The sequence below is a fragment of the Manacus vitellinus genome, unplaced genomic scaffold (genome assembly GCF_001715985.3).
Source record: "Manacus vitellinus isolate BGI_N305 unplaced genomic scaffold, ASM171598v3 scaffold_25_pilon, whole genome shotgun sequence".
NCBI classification, from domain to species: Eukaryota; Metazoa; Chordata; class Aves; order Passeriformes; family Pipridae; genus Manacus; species Manacus vitellinus.
In genome coordinates, this window is record NW_021939882.1 from 3502958 (window position 1) to 3522776 (window position 19819).

The window sequence follows — 19819 nt, forward strand, 5'->3', positions numbered from 1 at the left end:
GGGCCTATCCCAAGACCCAGCCATGCCTGTTCCCATCACATGCCAGTGCCATATGTGCACACACCATCTGAGTTTGGCCTCAAACTAAAGCAGAGTGAACCTGGAGGACAGTTATGGAATTTTATAGGTGAAATGGCAAAAACATGTTACTGGAACAAGGAGCAATTCTTGTATCCATTTCAATTCTGCCCTTGACCTCAGATTCCTGGTAGAAATTTGCATATGCTAGTTCCACAGAAGCCTTCTACATGGGATTTTGTTCTTGAATTTGAGTAATTATTCCCTTTTCCTTCTCCACAGACACAGCTGAACCAGCACCACTTAAAGCTCTCTGGACATAAATTTTTCATTCAAAAACTGAAACAAAAGGAATAAACTTCACATTGCTGGAGCATCACCTAAGCTGGCAACTGCTCAGCTCTACTCTGTTTCTGTACCATCTTTCTGTACCACCACTGTGGGGGTTCCTAATACACATTTTAGCAGATTTTCACCATCACATGCAGTTAGAAAGCTGAAAAGGCATTGCCAATTATGTCTTTTTCAGTTTGGTTACACAATTTGATGACATTGCTAATGAAATAGTGACTGACAAGGTTCTCTGTGCCCTTCAGATCCTCAGGAACACCTCCAGCAATGTTGTGTGTCAGGATTACACACTAATGAAGACAGAAACCAAGAAGAACACTATTTGCACTACATACCTATTCTTAAAATTAATCTCAGCTCAGAGCAGCACTTAACCCAAATTTAATGTCAAAGCACATACATGAAATGCATTCTAGAAACAGGATCAGAAAAACCTTAAAAATTCAACTGTGGTGCAGATTTTAAACTGGATACTCCTTATTCTACTTCACACTTGTGCAGTTAACAGGATGAGCCCTGACAGAAGCAACTCGGAAATTCAAGTCACTCTTGTTGTACAGGAAGATCCTGTTCTTCAATATTTGGGGTCCAGAGACCAAAATATTGACATACTCCTCTGCTTTTAAACTCACAAAGGTGACAAAGTTAAGAAACTAGCAAAACCCAAACAACAACAACAAAGAAAGAGAGACAACAAGGTCATTTTTCCTCTTGTAAACACCATGTTATATTTGACCTTTTAATAATAAAGTAGCTCTAATGTTTGACGTGAAATTCAGATTGCCATGTCACAGCAGTGCACACTGCCACACATTATGAGCTCTCTGACATAATTAAACAATTCTGTGATTAAAAAAAAGCAACTTCTCAGATTTGTTCCTGCATTTCTTTTAACCACTATCCCAGCACACTCAGACATACAGAACACAGAGCTCTGGTGAAACAAAGCTTTACGACATGTGTGCATGACTTTTTTTATTTTTTTTTTAATAACAACTGCAATGTTCTGCCACCTGTGTCTGTCTGATGGACCCACCACAAATTCCTGGTGCCTCACGGGATGCCCCTGCACAGATTCACTCCTGGCTGGGTTCTCACCACGCACATGTTTGAAGCTACCACAGGACACAAGCACTGCTGGAAACAACCTCAACAGCTACACATGAGCAACCAAACAGAGAGTTAGGACTTACTGTCCTATATAAATTTTGAGCAATACTTTTCTTACTACTGACTTCGGGGGCCTGTAAAATGATTGCAACGAATTTCTGAGTTTCAACAGGTGATATTTGTTTGCTTATTTTTGCACTTTTATACTTTTCATACTGCTGAAGTCAGGTAAATGTGTGGCAACGTGATTTTCTTCTTCAATGGCAGAAACACCCTACAGTCTAAACTGACCTGAATGATCTCACATTTGGCACAGACTGCAAGTGGTAAATGCAAAGATCCATTTCCGTATCAAAGAGTTTGGAAAACAATCATTCCTGAGCTAACAGACAAAAGGTTTCACACCCCAGTTTTGCCATTAAGGCAGAAGCAGCTTTTCTGGGTGAGATTTTCTGGGTGTACCTTCATCAATGTCCGGTGGCAGTCCCCCGACAAAGACTTTCCGGGAATATCGCTCCACGCGCTCTCCGTTCTGGTGGGAGAAGCAGTGAGGTGATCCCAAACCACTGTGCAGAGTCTGATCCCCACGTCCATCATCCAGGAAGCCATCTTCCATTGGAAACAGTGAAGACTGACCTGAAGAGGGGGTTAAAAAAAAAAACAGGAAAAAAACCACATACTAACAGAACAAAGCACACACTGTTTAAATAATTGGAAAAAATGCACCAGTTGCTGCATCAGCAGAACTGTGAGCAACCCGCCCTCTGAACGAGCAGTTATGTTCTCAATTTCATATGACCCTTTTGGTTTTCAGTAGCATTCAGCAGCTCAAATGCATTATTTCCTACCTCCTTCATAACTGCGCTGCTGCTAAGACAGACTTGACACAAACTGGTATTTCTAACAAATGCTCAAGTTGTCCATTTTCTATATTTCATGTTTCCAATTAGACTTCTTTTAACAAGTGTAAAAAGAGAAGGGAATATAAGCAAGTCAAGCCATATATCACATTTTCCAGTGAACAGCTTCTTACAGTGAGTCAATACGATTTCATGGTGCAAATGGGAAAACAAGAATTCTACCAGCTAAATACATCACACATTTAAATTAACTGATATCAAAGCATATCATAAACCACCCATTTGTAAATAACAGGAAAACAGGAAGACCCACTGTCATTTACTGCAAAGACTGAAAACTGTCCCCCCTACAAGTTTACTTTGATGTTATGACAGAGTTCCGTTAGTGGAATTGTTCTAGGAGAAAATGTTGTAAGCTTCCCCTCACAGTCCAGCTTCCCTCTATGATAATCCTTTATCACAGATTTCCTAATATTTGTTACTTTCAAATAATATCCTTTTATTATAAATGCAATTGCATAACATCATAAATAGAGCACCTGCTGTTCTCTTCCATGAATTCCCTCTTTAGTTACAGTATTCAAGAGCTACACAACAAACTGAGTAGACTTCTACTCATTTAAGGAGCATTTTAGGAATAAATATATATAGGGAAAGTAAGCAATGAGGTGTGCTACAAGCTTTAGGATACATTTCCTTTTGCCTATGATGGGATATACTATGTCTGCTTTTTCAGGATTCATCACAATCTACCACAGAAATGTACTGGTGAGGTTAATTTATCCTGCTCTTGCTGCCTTCCTTTGAAAGAAATTGATTTTAAAAAAGAAAACATCTTGAGAACAGAAAATCTGACCAATATCCAGACGTTTGCCATGCAAAAAATCAAACAGCTAACAATGTGAAAGAAAAAAATATAATAAAATCCACTGTCCATAGAATTTACATGAATAAAAAATGGAAGGCTTGATCAGGTTGCTTTATTTGCAATTTCAATAATATTTTATACACCTTTAATTAAAATAAAAGTCACGTATAATCAGGCCTATTTCTGTAGCTGGGCAAACCTGCTTCCTGCTCTGAGAAAAATACTGTAATATTGACTTAAACACTGCTTTTCCCTAATGAACTGCTGCACATGTCATTTGTTTCATGTCTTAAGATCTCAGTCCTGCAGGTATTGGTGGGAGGGAGCAACTCCCCAGACCTAACCAGCCTTTTCAGGTTCATCAGCTGCTGTTGGGTAACTCAACACTCACGTTTGCAGGATCTGGTTATTGAACCCAGCAGGACAAACATTCACTATAGACTATGTTCCATCAGCACCCAAAATAAACTTCTCCAGCATTGGCATTCATAACATACACACAAACAGCAACACAGCCCCCCAGGGTAACAAATCATACAGGTGATGTCCACTGTGAGAACTGTGACCATTTCAGCCTCAAGTACTCCCTAATTCAGTTAAAATGTTGATTTATGGCATGCAGACTATGTAGATTTATGTGAAACTGCTCCTTTATCATCTTAAATTTTGGACTTTGCCCTCTAGTAACAACTTAAGGTTATTTCTCCCATGAGACATTGTCAACATTAGAAAATTAAATAGGAATATTGTTACCTCGCCTTCTCCCATATGTCCTTGCTGCATGTTAAATGAGAAAGAAAACAGCCTTTCAATCATTGTTATAAGGACCAAAAGACCTTGTTTTATCGCCTTTATACTGACTCAGTGATTCTCAAGCCTTTTCATATCCAGGTCATTTAAAATGGTGTTCACAAGCTGAGCCCCCCACCCCCCATGACTTCCTCACACCATCTCTGTTACTTACTGATAAAACACATTGACAGGAGACTGACAAAGTGGATATGGATAATGAAAGAGACTTTTTGAAAACAATTTTAGTCCTCAATTTGCACATTAATTTTTAGTTATTTCTTTATTTTAATCTATGTCTAGGTGTGTGCCTGTAAGCAAATGGATCTTTTCTCATGCACCAAGTTCTCTGCCTTGCCAGGCTGCAGAATACTCTAACACTGATCTTCATCTGAGCTGGAGGAAAAGCCCCAACAGAAAGAAAGGGAAAGACTATTGGGTTACTTTCTGTTTTGAAATTAGGTTGATGTAAAAGCTTTGCACAACCCACAAAATCCTTGGTTAAGTTATTACTGGCAAATAACCAGCTGAAATACTGACAAGTCAAAGGAGAAAATGTCTGGACCACTAAAATTGCCTTCCAGACCCTCTGCAGTCTGTGTACAACAGTACAGATTATCTCATATTAACTCAGTACACTTTACTGGAATAATTCAAGTTACCCACCGGTTCCTACTTTTCATGTTTCAGAACAAATCAATTCTACCACTAAAAACCACAACATTTTCTGTGCTGGCTTCCAGGACCCATTGTCAGAGCATGGCCAAACTTTCTAATCAAACTTGCACATTCTTTCTCTTTTAATCTCATTAAAATCTGTTTCTGAAAGTAGGCCAACTGTTTTCAAAACTTGGATTCTCCTGGCAAGTACTATGAGAAACTCTGAGCACATCATGTGTTTTATTTTGCTTCCCCATTCAAAACCAAGGCTGACAATTTAAGCATTAAAATATTTGTAAACCACAACAATACAGGAGTCGTTTCCTCTTTCAAAATAAAAACTGTATCAGTCCAATTTACTTCATGATTATTTAACATCTGTAAGATCATTTCACTCCTCTGATCTTTTGCAGGTAGAGGCACTTACAACACCAAGAACACAAAATGATGAAGCCTCGGTTTTTGGACTGGAGCATATTCTTGAGGCACAGGTTTTAGGGGAGAATCTTAAAGGCTGAGAGCCTTTACAAGTATAATTTTTTCCATGGTAATTTTGAGTTATACAAATCCAGGATGCTGATATAGTCCTCAAAGCAGAAATTTAAGGTTCTTTCACAGAAAGCAATCACAATCTTACTGCATCCCTGACAAAACTCAGCAGCCTTTGCACATTTTAGAGAACATCAAGCACTTTCAAAACCAGCTCTGCCCATAAAGCCATAAAAATCCTGCCTGTGGTTTCTAAATTACTAACAAAACCACACAGGCTCCTTCACTCGGTACACCCACTCCTGGCAGCAGAGCAGGGAGCGCAGACCCGATTCCCACTGCGGATCTGTGACCACATTCAAGGTCAGAGGACTCCTCACACCTTCATCACCTGTGGCACTCAAGGCAAGAGGATTTTTCTGCTCTACCAGAATCAAAAACAACAAAAAAAGGTTCAGCCACCAACTAGGACATATTTCCAGTGCCAAATACTACTGAAGAGGTTTTGAGAACCAAATACTAAGATTTTTTTTTCTTCTACCTAATTTGCTTCTTATTTTCTGCATTTGCTTCATCTAACCCGCAAAATACCAACATCTGACAGTTCAAAACATTTCTCAGGAGCCACAGTTTATAAACTACCCCAGTACAGCACAGATACAAACTTTCTCTGCTCACTGAATGCAGAGTTCATCACACGCCATTAATTTCACACAATGTGAAACTTTGTGAAATACAAACAGCATTGAAGTGAAGGAATGTTCTTTTGGCAAGCCAGGAAAGCAGCTGAGTTACCCTTTCTGTCCCTGGCTTTCATAATTTCATATTAAGAAAAATCTTTGCTACAGGAATACCCAGCTCAGCTGCTACACAAATGAAGCCTTAAAATGTTACCAACCACGGAAAAAGATTTAATTCAGGATACCACAACACTTGACCATCCCCTAAAAGAGACAACTACAAAGTTGGTTTGGATTCCTCAGATCTGTTTTTCCCTTTCCCATTTCTTCAGTGTTTCAAATAATTGCATAAAGGGCCTAGGAGAGATTTACTTATCTCACAAGATGTCTCAGCAACAATTACGTTACAAAACCTAAAAAACACAAAGTGTCTGTGTAACTAATTCATCTGCTCATTAATAACAATTACTTTGTCCCCTCAGCCCTCCCTGCAACACTCCTTTCTATGTCAGAAATAAAGCCATGCAGAAAGTCAATGACCTTTTGCAAAAATCTACTGCTTTTACTGTCTGTCATTTTAAGGAACATCATGAATAAGAAACCCACTCAAATTTTTGTGTCTTCTCTTCATTTAAGCCCATTTCCCTCTCTCCCTTGTTTTTTAAAAAAACATATATTTTGTGTCTAACATACCTCCAATTAAATATGCTGAGCTTTCTTCCCTCTACAGGAAGCACTGAAAAGACTGTCAGGATGTTGTGTATAATCCCACATCCCAATGACATTCTGCTGAAAAAGCATGAAAAATATCTGCAGGAATCTTAAATCACATCCTGAACCCCAAACTTCCTACAAGCTTGGCCTGCACAAAGTGTGTCCAGGTTGAGCACCTGGTTCTTGCTGCCTTCCCACCTGCAGAGTGATTTCAGGTGTATTTTATATCTATACCACCATCAGCTGATGGTTAAATATTATATAAATAGAGAAAAGTGTAAGAATCCAGATTTTTTTTTTTTAAAGGGGTATAATAAGGTTTTGTTTATACTGAAACCTTTCTGTATTATTAATGGTAGCTGGTCTTAGGTGACCAGTTGCTTATACTGAAAAGCAAATATGACCAACACCAAACATAGCTTCAAGCTTTCACTCAAACTGTTCATACTCTGAGAGGCATTTTCTGCCCCTAAGCAGAAGCAGGGAAGGTGACTTGTTGCTGGGCTGTTTTCTGTTTCACTTAGGACTTAACTTTTACAGAAACAGAAGCATCAAAGTTCCACAGGATTATTTCTGAAAGTGAGCTAGATATCTGTTGAATCTATTAGAGAAAACATTTACACTTGCCTTAGTTTTACTTTTAAGTTATAGAAAAATAACTGAAATACAATCTGGTTTAGCCATTACAACACCAAAGCCTTATTTTTACCTTTTTTTTCACTGAACTATGTTTTGCAATTATAGCAAGATTTACAATGCTGTGCACAAGGCCATTAAAATATGAACTGTAATATTTTACTACCTTTTTCCCCACTACTCCCTGAGGGCAGGTAGGGTTGACTGTAACTCAAGAGAGAGATTTTATCATCATTTCATGTTTCACAATGCCTTTCAGATGTCATGCATGGATCACGTTTCTACCACAGGTAAGAGCACATTTCACAAAGAGGTTCTATAAGGTCACCTCCAGCCCAATTTCACATCTCTATAAACATCTCCTTAACCAAACCAAGAGCAGAAAAATTCTAAAGAACATCTATTTTTAACATACCTTTGGTTAAATTATCTCTATATGAGGGTGCAATTTAGACACCCAAACAGATATTTTGCAGAGAGGTATATATAGTTTCTTAAATTAGAACATAAAAATCTTATCTGCCTGTATTATACACAAAAGTATTTCTTTCTATTTAATAGAGCCTTACAACTGAAGTCTTAGATGACATTTTCAACATGAAATCAGATGACTGACTGTAGTGACAGGACAAGGGAGAATGGCCTCAAACTGACAGAGAGTAGTCTTAGAGTGGATATTGGGAAGAAATTCTTCCCTGTGAGGGTGGTGAGGCCCTGGCACAGGTTGCCCAGAGAAGCTGTGGCTGCCCCATCCCTGGAAGTGTCCAAGGTCAGGTTGGGAGGGGCTTGGAGCAACCTGGTTTGTGGAAGGTATTCATGTCCATGGGATGATCTTTAAGGTCCCTTCTAACTCAAACCATTGTGGGATTCAAAGGCGGGCAAAAAAAGTACTCTTTTTTATGCATTCTTTGATTTTAGTTCTAAAATAGTATGGACCAAAGAATTAGGCTCCAGTTCTATGACTGTTAACATGAGCCATGTGCCTGTGTGCAAAAACATTGCCCCGTTCAAGCCCTTAATCTCATTCCAGTCAAATTCTCCCAAGCACATGATATTTTGACTGTGGAGCAACAGCCAATGCATGGTAGAGAGTGGCACCGACTCAGGATACCTGATCCAGCATAAATTCCATCAGTACAGAATAAACTGAACAAAATTTTTAACAAATCTACACTGACACTGAACTTATTCCATGTCAGACCTTTGCATCTTACACTCACAGCCATCTTTGACACTGTCAAATGAGATTCCTGTTTTAAAAACTGTTTTCCAAAGTAAGCCACTAAAAGGGAATATAAGAGATTCCCTTTTTTTGGTAGATTTCAAACACTACCAAACTTCAAAGAATGAAAAACATTCCAATAGTACTTTCTTAATCTTAAAACAACCTTAAGAAAATTAAGCACCTCTATATATACATCTGAAGAATGTGTATTTGTCACACTTTTAGCAATGTCAAAGCCAGTATTAAATCAGCGAAGCAGCCTCAGTCTGGCTGCAGAGTAAAATCAAGGATTTGCACCTTTGGAAGTACTGATTCTGCAAAATTAAGCAGCAGAGATGCCAAAACCTGTATTTCTCTTCCTAATATATTTTTAAAGAAATACAATGTAAAAAGAAATTTTTTAAAGCATGTTATAAGAAATATAGCTCTAGTTTATGTCCAAAATGTCCAAACAAATGCTGAAAAACAAGAGTACTATTGTAGATTGCAAATATTATGCTTTATTTCAAGTAAAGCCAGATGCCTGAAGACAAGTATTTACCATTCCTTCTGTCGAGAACAGTAACAAAATGAAGTTTGTGTTATTCCACAGCATTCAAGTACAGGTCTGACTAGAATCTTTAATTTTAAATTACAGGTCACTGTCACAAAACAACTGACAAACAAAAAGCAAACAGGTTTCTTTTCTTCAAAAACCCTGGAGAGAATCTACCTACACAATCATTTGGTAAGTAACACTGTTTTACCTGTGATTATGTTGAATTAATTGGGTTCACATGGTAAAAAGGTAGAATCTGAGTGAATGGCACAAAGCAGATTCTCAGCATAATAACTGCTAACAGTGAGTGTTGACAACTTTATACATCAAATAACTGGGGGATGGAGGAGGAGAAAAGCTCAGAAATACTCAAAGGGAAAACTACAGTTCCCAAGCCTTGTGCAATGAGCTTCAAATTCTTGGGACTTTAATCTGCCTAAAGCAAAACTGCCTCACTGAAGAGATGGTGCAGTTATAGTCAGAAAAGAATCATCTTTGGGGGAAAAAAAACCCCACACTAAAGGCTCTCATTCTTTACAGGCTGCCCAGAGAGGGTGTGGAGTCTCCCCCTCTGCATTAATTTCAAACCCACCTGGACTCATTCCTGTGTCACCTGCTCCTGGTGACCCTCCCTTGGCAGGGTGTTGGACTGGATGATCTCCAGAGGTCCCTTCCAACCCTGACAATTCCAGTGGGATTCCCTGATTCTCATGCACTGCCCATCCCAGCTGCAGTGGCAGGCAGGGACAAGAAGGCACAACCTGCTTCCAACTCGGCCACTCCAGCCCAGCCCAGCTGCAAATCCACCTTTGTCAGGAGCTCAAGTGAACTTGATTGGGCAACTGAGACAAAAAATCCTAGACGTGATTCCAGCATGTAATTACAGAACCACAGAATCACTGAGGTTGGAAAAGACTTTCAAGATCTTCGAGTCCAACCTGTGACCCATCACCACCTTCTCAACTAGACCAGAGCACTGAGTGCCAAGTCCAGTCATTCCTTCAGTACCTCCAGGGATGGGGACTCCACAATTCAAGCCTAAGACTGAAGGGGAAATATGGGAAAAAAAAGGTTAACTATGAAATTCAGTCTGTGTGAGGGCTTTAAAACCCACCACCACTATTATTGCTTTGCTGCTGATGCTCTCAGGTCTGTCAGACTAACACAGGGCCATGTGGGCTGAACCTCAAGACATGATTTTCCTACATTTCAACAACCACTTAACTACTCCTGAAAGGTGACAAACCAAATACAGTCTCCTTCATCTCAAAAATACAAAAGCTTCAAAGCCAACTTTGAAGTTTTCTTTGCTATCAAAATACAAATAAATCCTCTCCTAAACCAACCTGCTATAAATCCTAAACAATTCCTAAACATAATTACAGCTTTGTCTACAAGGTATTAGTATTTTTTCCCTAATTCCAGTTATGTTACAGTGCAATACTGCAAATCAATTTAAGTGAAACCCTTAAATATCATATGTATTTGAACATTCTCTTCTCCAGGAACCCCTACAGGGTCTGAGATAAGAAACCAAAAGCAGAAGAACAAATCATGTAGCACAACCCTCAGCTGGAGACTGCATGTTCATTGGAATTATACTGTATTTCAGGAAAGCAGGCACCCTACTGCTGGTGGCACTGAGCTTTATTTTATATTCATGTATGACTGCTGGAGAATAGACAAGAAGTTATAAAAACATCCAATCTTTTGCCTCAATACATCTTACAATTTATGATATAGAATAACTGGCAGCATTTATCTTTTGAACACTTAAAGTGTTACTACATTCACTTTAAAATTTAAAAATGAAGGCAGAATTTGCAACTGGGAGAAGGAAAAGCATTACACAAATCAGCTTCTCAGCCACAAAACTACTTCAAAGGTGGTAACTTCAGTAAATTCCAAAACACATATTAATGATGGACTTTCTGACAGAAGGAAAGGGAAGGATGGGATGACATATGCTAAAAAATGTATTTTTTAAGTGACAAAACAATTTATCACACCTATTATAGAATTTATTGAACAACTTATGAAAGCATATAGAAAAGGTGCAAAAACTTCCCACATCTCCCATTCATAGTCACAGTTCATATCACTGTGTTCCCAGACTCTTCATACGTAGCATTTCACCCCGAGAGCTGCTGGTATCTGCCTACACCATCCCACCAATTCCCACACCAGGAATTCTGCCTGTGCTTTACTGAATCACCTGCATGTGACTTGCAAGAGCTGGATTTACACCACAAGATTTAAACCTGGGGTTCCTGAAGTACAATAATAGGTTCAACGCAATTTATTTTTGTCTGTGGAAGGAATGATCACAAGACAGCCTGGAATGCAACATGAGGGCTTTGTTCCTTTTTTAACCATCCTCTTCACTCCCAAAAAATAAAGGGACAGTAACACAAGCAAGTCAACATCAACCTATGAGGAAAGGCTGAGAGAATTGAGATTGTTCAGCCTGGAGACAAGAAGGCTTTGGGATGGCCTAATTGTGGCCTTCCAGGACCTGAAGGGAATTTACAGGAAAGATGCAGAGATATCCCTGCCCACGGCAGGGGTTTGGAACTGGATGGTCTTTAAAGTCCCTTCCAACCCAAACCATTGTGGGATTCTACAATCAAGCACTCTCCAGTCTCTGCAGCACAAAATTTCCCCATTTTTAATTTTTACAGTAAATAGCATAGGTAAGACACTAATTTTTCCAGTTACATAGGTGAAAAAAAATGTACTATACACTTCCCCACACCCAATCCAAATGGGAAGATAAACAGAAAACCATACTTTAAAAGAATCACCACTTCATTTCTTCTGCTTCCATTAAAATAAATGGTGGACAGGACCAGGCACCAGCAGTATTTATATAAGTATCCCCACATTCCATACACAGAATTTATCCTTTCCTCATACTCACCCAATCTGACTGCTGAGCTGGGATTCTTGCTAATGGGATTTCTAAGTAAAGCTGAAATACCACTCCCTGCACTTCACTTGACATGTGCATATCTAGAGAGAGCCCATCACTACCCCACTCACCTGAAAGCCCAATTATCAAGATTATCATGGAAAAAACAGCTGACCAATCTGCATTCCAACACACAGTGCATTAAACCAAGTACAGATAAATCTACTGTGAGATGTATTTTCAAATTTGCCTTAGCAATAGTTCTTATCATTCTACCTAATGCTGAATTCAAAGAAGGAGATGATGAATACACAAATTCTATATGCCTCACAATTCCTGCTAAACACATCTACAATTGATGCAAAAATCAAATTTCAGGGTGCTGCATAGTCACTTCTGAGTATATGCAATAACTGCCCACTACTAAAAAAGTGTTTCTGTTGTAACTTTATTAGGAGCAAATTTTTCCCCTTTACACTCACACTTCAGCACTCACCTCCTTATTTTTCCACAAAACTCAGCACCATTCTCACTATACCCACTTCTTCAGTTTTAAGAAAAGCACATCAGGCTTTTCTTTCTGCTTCTTTCATGCCATTTACAGCCTCATAAACATGACAGTAGAGAGCATGCAAAATGGGGCTAACAAAAGACTCAAATGATTCAACATCAAGGCAAAAAGTGAACAAAGTGAGCAAAAAGAAAAAGAGACAGGTATTTTGAGCAATTTGGGAAGGGAGGCAGGCAAGTTCTGTGTCTTTTAAAACAAAGAACAGACACTACTCATGAAATACAGCTCCAAATTAAAGGCTGCTTTGAAGATGATCCAGAATGGTCAAGGATTATCAAAGCAAGAATTCAGAAAAGACAGAAAAACCCCAAAACCCAGTCGGTGGACAAGGCAGAAGATTAAACACACTTCTAAAAAAAGAGATGGAATTAATTTCACAAAGACACAAATACAAAAAAGAAAGAAAGCAAAAAAACCTTAGAAAGGTTTTAATCAGATTAGCAAGGCTGCTGTCATGGCATTCAGAACAATTTTGTTGGCTGTACCACTCTTGAAGATCAAATCACTGAGTTAGACATGAAAATATTCAGCAGTATTTCGATGTTTTCCTGTGTTTTAAAGATCCCTAAATGCCACATCATTTACAGCACATACATTTTTAGGAAATATCTTGTCTAAGGAGTCCAAAATGCATTTAATTTTCCACACGGCCTCTGGTGATGGGACAGCACGTCAGGTCTACTCCAGTGAAGTTCACAGGCATCCTAACACTGATTCCCAAACTGGATCAAGATCAGAAAGCCCTGGGATACTGTACTGCTCTGTGGTGGCAGGGGAAGGAATTTCCTGGCCTCCAAGGGTGGTTGCATTAATACCCTTTAGTTTATTGCTCAGTGGCTCAGTTTTGGACAGAGCAAAGATCAAGGTATTGCTCTTCCATTAATAGCCCACCACAAAATCCTGCAGTGGTGAAGGAAAAACATTGAGTTGTTTGATTGTTACTTGATATCTGCATTATCAAGACCCACATTCTATAATAATCAGCATTTCTCACAGGTATTATCAGAAAGTTTAAACTACCTAGGGTGCCCCAGCATAGGTAACCAACAGTATCTGTTTCCTTACCTTGTTTTCTTCCAGTACTATATTTAACATTATATATATTTAACATAAGTCAAACCCCAGTTCTGAATGCAGTTCCAAAGGCACATAAATGTCAGCATTTTGAAAAATCCCTCAAACTCTGAACAGCACCATAACCTACAAACTACTTCCCACACACTTAAAATTAAGAATATCAGTAAATCCTGATGAAGTAATTTAACATCAACAGCAATTCACCTCTTCCAGCTGTTTTCCACCACTGAAAACAAATACTGAATTGCCACATTTCAGTACATAACTTGACTTGTGCAACTATTTACTAAATTATTCCAGATGATTGAAAAAATATTTTAATATACCTTAAATGTCACTTCCCTATCCTGGGATTTTTTTAATTTGCATTGTAATATGGGGATTTGCAGGAAATAATAAAACTAACAATAAAAACTTAACTACTGCTTTATTTTTCAATATGCATCCCTGTACATGCATACAAAGCATTTAAATTATTTATTGGCAATTATTGGGAATGCACAATGTTTTCTAAAATAGTGTAAATGGGTCTTGGCTTTTTCCTGTCACTTGTAACAGAAAATTAAGGTGAAAAGTCAAGGAATAAACATGGCATTCAGTGCTCTGGTCTAGTTGACAAGGTGATGATCAATCAAAGTTTGGACTCAGTGATCTTGGAGGTCTTTTCCAATCTAAATGACTGTATTATTCTATGAAAAAATTCTCAAAAGTATTAACCTAAATTACACTCTACCTTTGCCTCAGGGCAACCTGTATCTCAGTCCACATGTTTTCCGAAGAACCAGCAAACTCTCATTTCATTTATATCCACTTAAAATTCCAGACTGCTATAAATTTTAAGACTTTTTTTTTAACTGACCCCATTTTCTTATGGCATACAGCACCACAAACCCAGCCCATCACTGGATAACTTAGAAGTCAGTCTAGTTCCAAGGCTTTCACTGCCAAAAATACCCTGTGTAGCTCCACATTCCTTCTCTGGCTACACACAAAACCCACACCCAGAGCTCGCACTGCCGGTGGGGGGTTGTAGGTAAGGAATCAGAAGCCTGAATTATGGAAGGGGGAGGTGCCTGGGGGTTTAACACAGACTTATGAATCACAGAATCATGGAATGGTTGGGGTTGGGAGGGGCCTCTGGAGATCATCCAGTCCAACACCCCCACTAAGGCAGGGTCACCCAGAGCAGATGACACAGGAACACATCCAGGTGGGTTTGGAATGTGTCCAGAGAGGGAGAATGACTTCCCTGAGCAGCTGTTCCAGTGCTCTGCCACCCTCCATAGAAAAAAGTTCTTCCTTATTTGAGGCAGAGCTTCTTGTGTTTATGGCTATTGCTCCTTGTCCTTGAGAAAGTCTGGCACCATCCTCTGGACACCCGTCCTGCAGATATTTGTATGCACTGATGAGATCCCCCCTCAGTCTCCTCTTCTCCAGACCAGCCAGGCCCAGCTCCTGCTGTCTCTCCTCATCAGAGAGTTCCTCCAGACCCCTCATCCTCTTTGTGGCCTCCGCTGGACGCTCTGCACTAATGGCAAAGTCTCTCCACAGCAGTTTAACACCAGACTGAGAGGAGCACGCCAGCTCTGGGAAGCACAACACTCCTGGTGACCTTTCCATCCCAGCTCAGGGATGGTATGCTCCAAATAAGCTCACTGTACCTGGTGGTGTTCTCCTCTCCCCACTCCCACCTACAACATAAGTCCCAAAATCAGCCAAGGTCCCTGAGAATCGCAGGTGAGCTGGGAATTGGGAGGGACCGGCTGGAAAACGTGTGCCCTGGCAGGAAGAGCTGGTGTGTGTGTGTGTGTGAATTTTCTAAATTCTGCATCTCTTCCAAAGAATTTAGTTCAAGCCACAAACCCACATATCCATTTAAATGAGAAAGCTGGGAGTTTATGAGGTAATAGCTAATGAGTGTAAAATCATACATTATGTATGGCTTGTGTCCATTACTTCTGTGTCAGGGTAGAATCCAATCTATGAATCTGATCTCAGTGTTATTAATAGAAGATTTTAGTTTCTTCCTGTTGCCCAGGTGATTTCATTTTCTTACAAGATTGTTGTCTGTTTCTAAACAAAAGCTCTGATAAACCCCAAATATTGGAAAGGCAGGGATAACTCAACAAACACTTCAATTGCCACAAGAGGACTGGGAAGGGAAAAACATAAAAGATTAAAAAAATAAAATATTGAGTATTGCCCCAAAATTTTAAGTATTAGCTACGTTTGGAAAAAAGTGTGCCCTTGCTTGTTAATATTCTAGGATATAGAATAGTAGAAATTATAATACATCTACTCTAATCCACCTGAAAACAGTGGACAGCAATAGGAATGGGAGCTGCTGATTTCAAATAAAACACACACTGACTGTGTTTCCCCCACCCCGGCTCCCTCAGCATGGGTTGCAGTTTAGTGCTATTAGACCCAGTTCAGCAATATTTTGAGATAGTAGAACAATTGGTTTTCCTCTTAATTAATATGCACTCAAGTCTGCAAATCCCATTAGCCTTTCCTGGCATAGGAGGTAAAATTCAGGAAGATCCTGAGCAGGAAACATTCACACAGTAATTCATGACAGCTTCCAAAGACAATTAGGGCAAACCTGAACTGTCTGTAGCCTGGTGCAGCAGAAAGGAAAGGTTTTGTGCATTTTATTTGAGGCTGGATTAAAACATTACACATTAAAAAGCTGCAAATGAAGAACCCTTAGATAAGACTGACCTTCTTGGTCAGAACAACCACTGATGCTGCTCCCCAAAGTCTGAGGTACAACCACCACAGCAGCCTATGAAAAACCTCAAAATATATTCAATTACATTTTAAAGTAGGTCAGATTTTGTCCTGTGCATATATAAAGGATCACTTCCCTAAAGAGAATGTTATTTGGCCCTTGGCAAAAATTGGGACTGATTCTCATCAGATTCTCATTAATTTTCTGGATAATATAGAAAACCAAATGGCCTGTTCTACTCAAATAATATGAACATGCTGCCTAATCCATATGACTAGAAAAGAAGCAACTAGTTCAGATTCTTAAACACCATTCAGAAAATGCTCTCAAAACTATTTGGATTCCTGTCATCCAAGAACACTTTATAAGGTTTACAAACTTTCTTCAATTTTGACATAGTTTTTCAGATCCATATTAAGGGGCTGATGAATGCTTTAAAAATACAGCTCAGACTATACACTTGCTTGGAGAAATCCTGAATGGTTCTCATCATTCTAGCTTTCCAGCTCTAAAATTTAGAGTTAGAACAAAAGCTAAAAAAAAGTAAAAAATGCTGTTTGACCCTCTCTCTCAGTGTCTGTGTGTATAACTCTGACCTTAGTCTGCTTGTAAAACCTTTCCTTTTGTGCACAAGTATGTTTAGTTTTTAAGACTCTGTCACACTCTCAGCACTCATGCAGACACTGAGCTGTTCACACCCACATTTTTACAGGAGTGCTTTGCAGTGCTAGAAGCAGATGGACTGGCCTGCTGCTTTAATCCATTCCACCTTGCATCATTTCCAGGCAATAACCTTATATTCTCAACTGAAATATAGGATATTTCAGTCATAAAGCAGCCTGTGGTCATAAAGTATTTAAAGACATTTCAGTGTCACTTAACAAGGAAATATTTAGTCAATCTACTACTATTACAGTAATGCTCAAATTGCCATCTGGAAGACCCAGATTCAAAAATCAGTCTCTGGATTCCAGGCTGAGCTCACGAAGGCCGAATACATTGTAAAGAAGATGCAATTAGTCTCCGGGGAAAGGCTTCTGCAGGCTGACGTTGGCTGTGCAGCACTCAGCACACTCACTCGGCTGGATAAAAATAACATATTGAAATGGCAGCTGCTCAGCAAAGGAAGAGGATTTGAGCAGGGATAAAAATATACCTTAAAAGAGGGGGAAAAAAATGGTAAAATGCCTATCCAAAGCATTAAAAGGTAATAGTGAATGTAGTGAATCACTGATACTTAAGATTCACCTTTTAGCCTCACACAGGAAATGCTATTTATTTCATAAAACAAGACAACCCAAGAACATAATTAATACTGCCCTAAACAAATCCAAGGCTAGCACAGCTTAATCACCTCAGCCATAAGGAACACACCACAAATGGATTTTGTTACATTTTGAAGAATTCCTATTTATGATTTTATTTCAGAACCCACAGCCTGCTGCTCTGAACATATCATTGGAAGATAGAAATTATTTCCAAGAGACAGCGGGTTCCAAACTGTGACTGATGTCTATGATCATGTCCATACTCTAACTTGTTTTGAAGCCACATTTAACATAGTGCCTCTTTCTCTTGAAGTCCATTACAGTATGAAGGGGGTGCTGTCAGTGCTGCACACTAAACCCATCTCGAGCCAGTATTAAAGCCTCTCACAGACTCACAAGATAGCAGTGAGACCTATTAGATCATCTAAATTATTTCCATGCCATTCTGAGATCGCTCTCTCCAGTATGTTTTATTAGTGTCTTGCCCAGGCTATTTTTAAAGTCTCAAACCCAGAAGCTTTTCCTTTCTGAGAGTATCCAACTTTAGTTCAAAGCACTGCATGCACTGATTAACCCATTTAAAATGCAAAGCGAAAAACTTCTTATGGCTCTGCTTATTTAAATGCAGGTGTTTGAAATGGCAAGCAAGATTTAGCTGACAACCATCATTTGTCCTATTTTAAGATTTCTAGATCCAAGGTTTAAATAAAGATGGGGCAAGAAAAGCAAAAACAGGAGAGACAGGATCTGTGTTAAGACAAAATCATACAGCCACTGACACAGATGGAAAATAAACACCAAAGGCTTGTGATCACGAGCCCCACTTCAGGCTTGGTGTGGAATGTTTTGTACCAGCAAGTCACGATTTTTTTCCAGCTGTATCAGTTGGTTTAACTAAAGGTATTTCCTCTCCTTACAAACCCCACCCTACTTAGGGATGATCTCTGCAGCATTACCACGGCACAGCGGATGCTGGTTTGAATAAAGATCCATTCCTAAATATATTACAGGAACTAAGTCACTGTGTGCTGTGCCAGAGCAGCAGCAGTCAAATTCAGTGTACTGCACATTTCACTATAAGCAAACTTCATGTTCTTGCCGAGGAGACTCTTGAAAATGAGGCTTCACAACAAAGTATTTCACGTAGGATCACTTAAATTTCTCATCTCAGTTTTGAGGCTTTTTTCTATATAGTTATATAACTATTAACCCTGATACAGAGTAATTTGCAAGAAACCTAAGAAATAATTCCCAGAACAGGACCTAGTTGATATCACTGTCTTTCAGTCAGTCTGAGACAACACATACAAAACTTTGGCCAAGCCACAGATGACTCTGCAGAGGGGATTAACAACCAAGCTAAAGCAGGAATTAACGAGTATCAGAACTATTTGTATTCTTTGCTGACATACTTATTCCATCATTCTCAAAACATGTTAAGCACTCAAAAAAAAAATTTCCAATGCAAAGAATCCTTTCAAAGCACTTAAACGAAAAATCATACTGCTTACAGAACTCCCCTTACTTAGTTGCTGAATATAAATACATGTGGAGCTGACTTTGTTAAATTCAAATTTAAAGGGAAATTTTATTTGTTCTATGGCCATGTCACCTTGGGCCAGATTTCAGCAGCTGTAACCTGGTTTGGGATGGCCTGGCAGTTGAACAAAAGGTCTTGGGGCAAATACCAGGTGGTGCAGTCAAAGAAGGGCACCTGATTCTTGGTTCTCTATACAATGCTGGAAGCACAGGATGCTGCCAAGACAGCATGTAAACCAAATGAAAGCGATTAATACGTGTCACTTATAAAATCCTGGTCCCCACTACGTAAGGAGGGAATGTATTTTGGGGTTTTAATCCATTTGGCATTACTTTTATCTACAGCAGGCTCCCCTTGTCATTTCAATAGGAAAGAGTATTTTGTGGTGCTTCTCATCACCCTGAATGGCTGCACAGCACTGGGGATGGGAAACTCAAGCTGCCTTTCCAGACCACAGGAAAGGCAACAAACACAAGTTATTGCCAGTTTATCAGAGGTTGGTCTTCTGAGCAAGAATCACTATTAAAACAAGTCAGATTTCATTATCACCACAAGCCTTGATAGCAAAAGAAATTTACTTGCAGAAACCACAAGTGCAGGTTTGTTTTTTTAGTGGTCTCATGACTGGTAACAAAACTGAATCCTAGATAAGAAGTGTGTGTGAGAGTTTGACTTCTCTACTCATACAAGGAACCACTGAACTGAAATGGATTACTCATTCTACAGAACAAGAAACTAAAGTTCTGAATTGTAGACCACAAGCAGTTTCTATTCAGACAA

The 19819-nt window shown here is 39.2% G+C and overlaps 1 protein-coding gene across 1 annotated transcript in view; it reads right to left on the reverse strand.

Moving 5' to 3' along the window:
- CPEB4 (cytoplasmic polyadenylation element binding protein 4) overlaps positions 1-19819 on the reverse strand; it is a 42124-nt gene that overhangs the window by 9618 nt on the left and 12687 nt on the right. The window contains exon 3 of the mRNA XM_018073590.2: positions 1942-2115. Within this exon, the coding sequence (XP_017929079.2) occupies positions 1942-2115 (174 nt within the window). The remainder of the gene's footprint in view (positions 1-1941; positions 2116-19819) is intronic.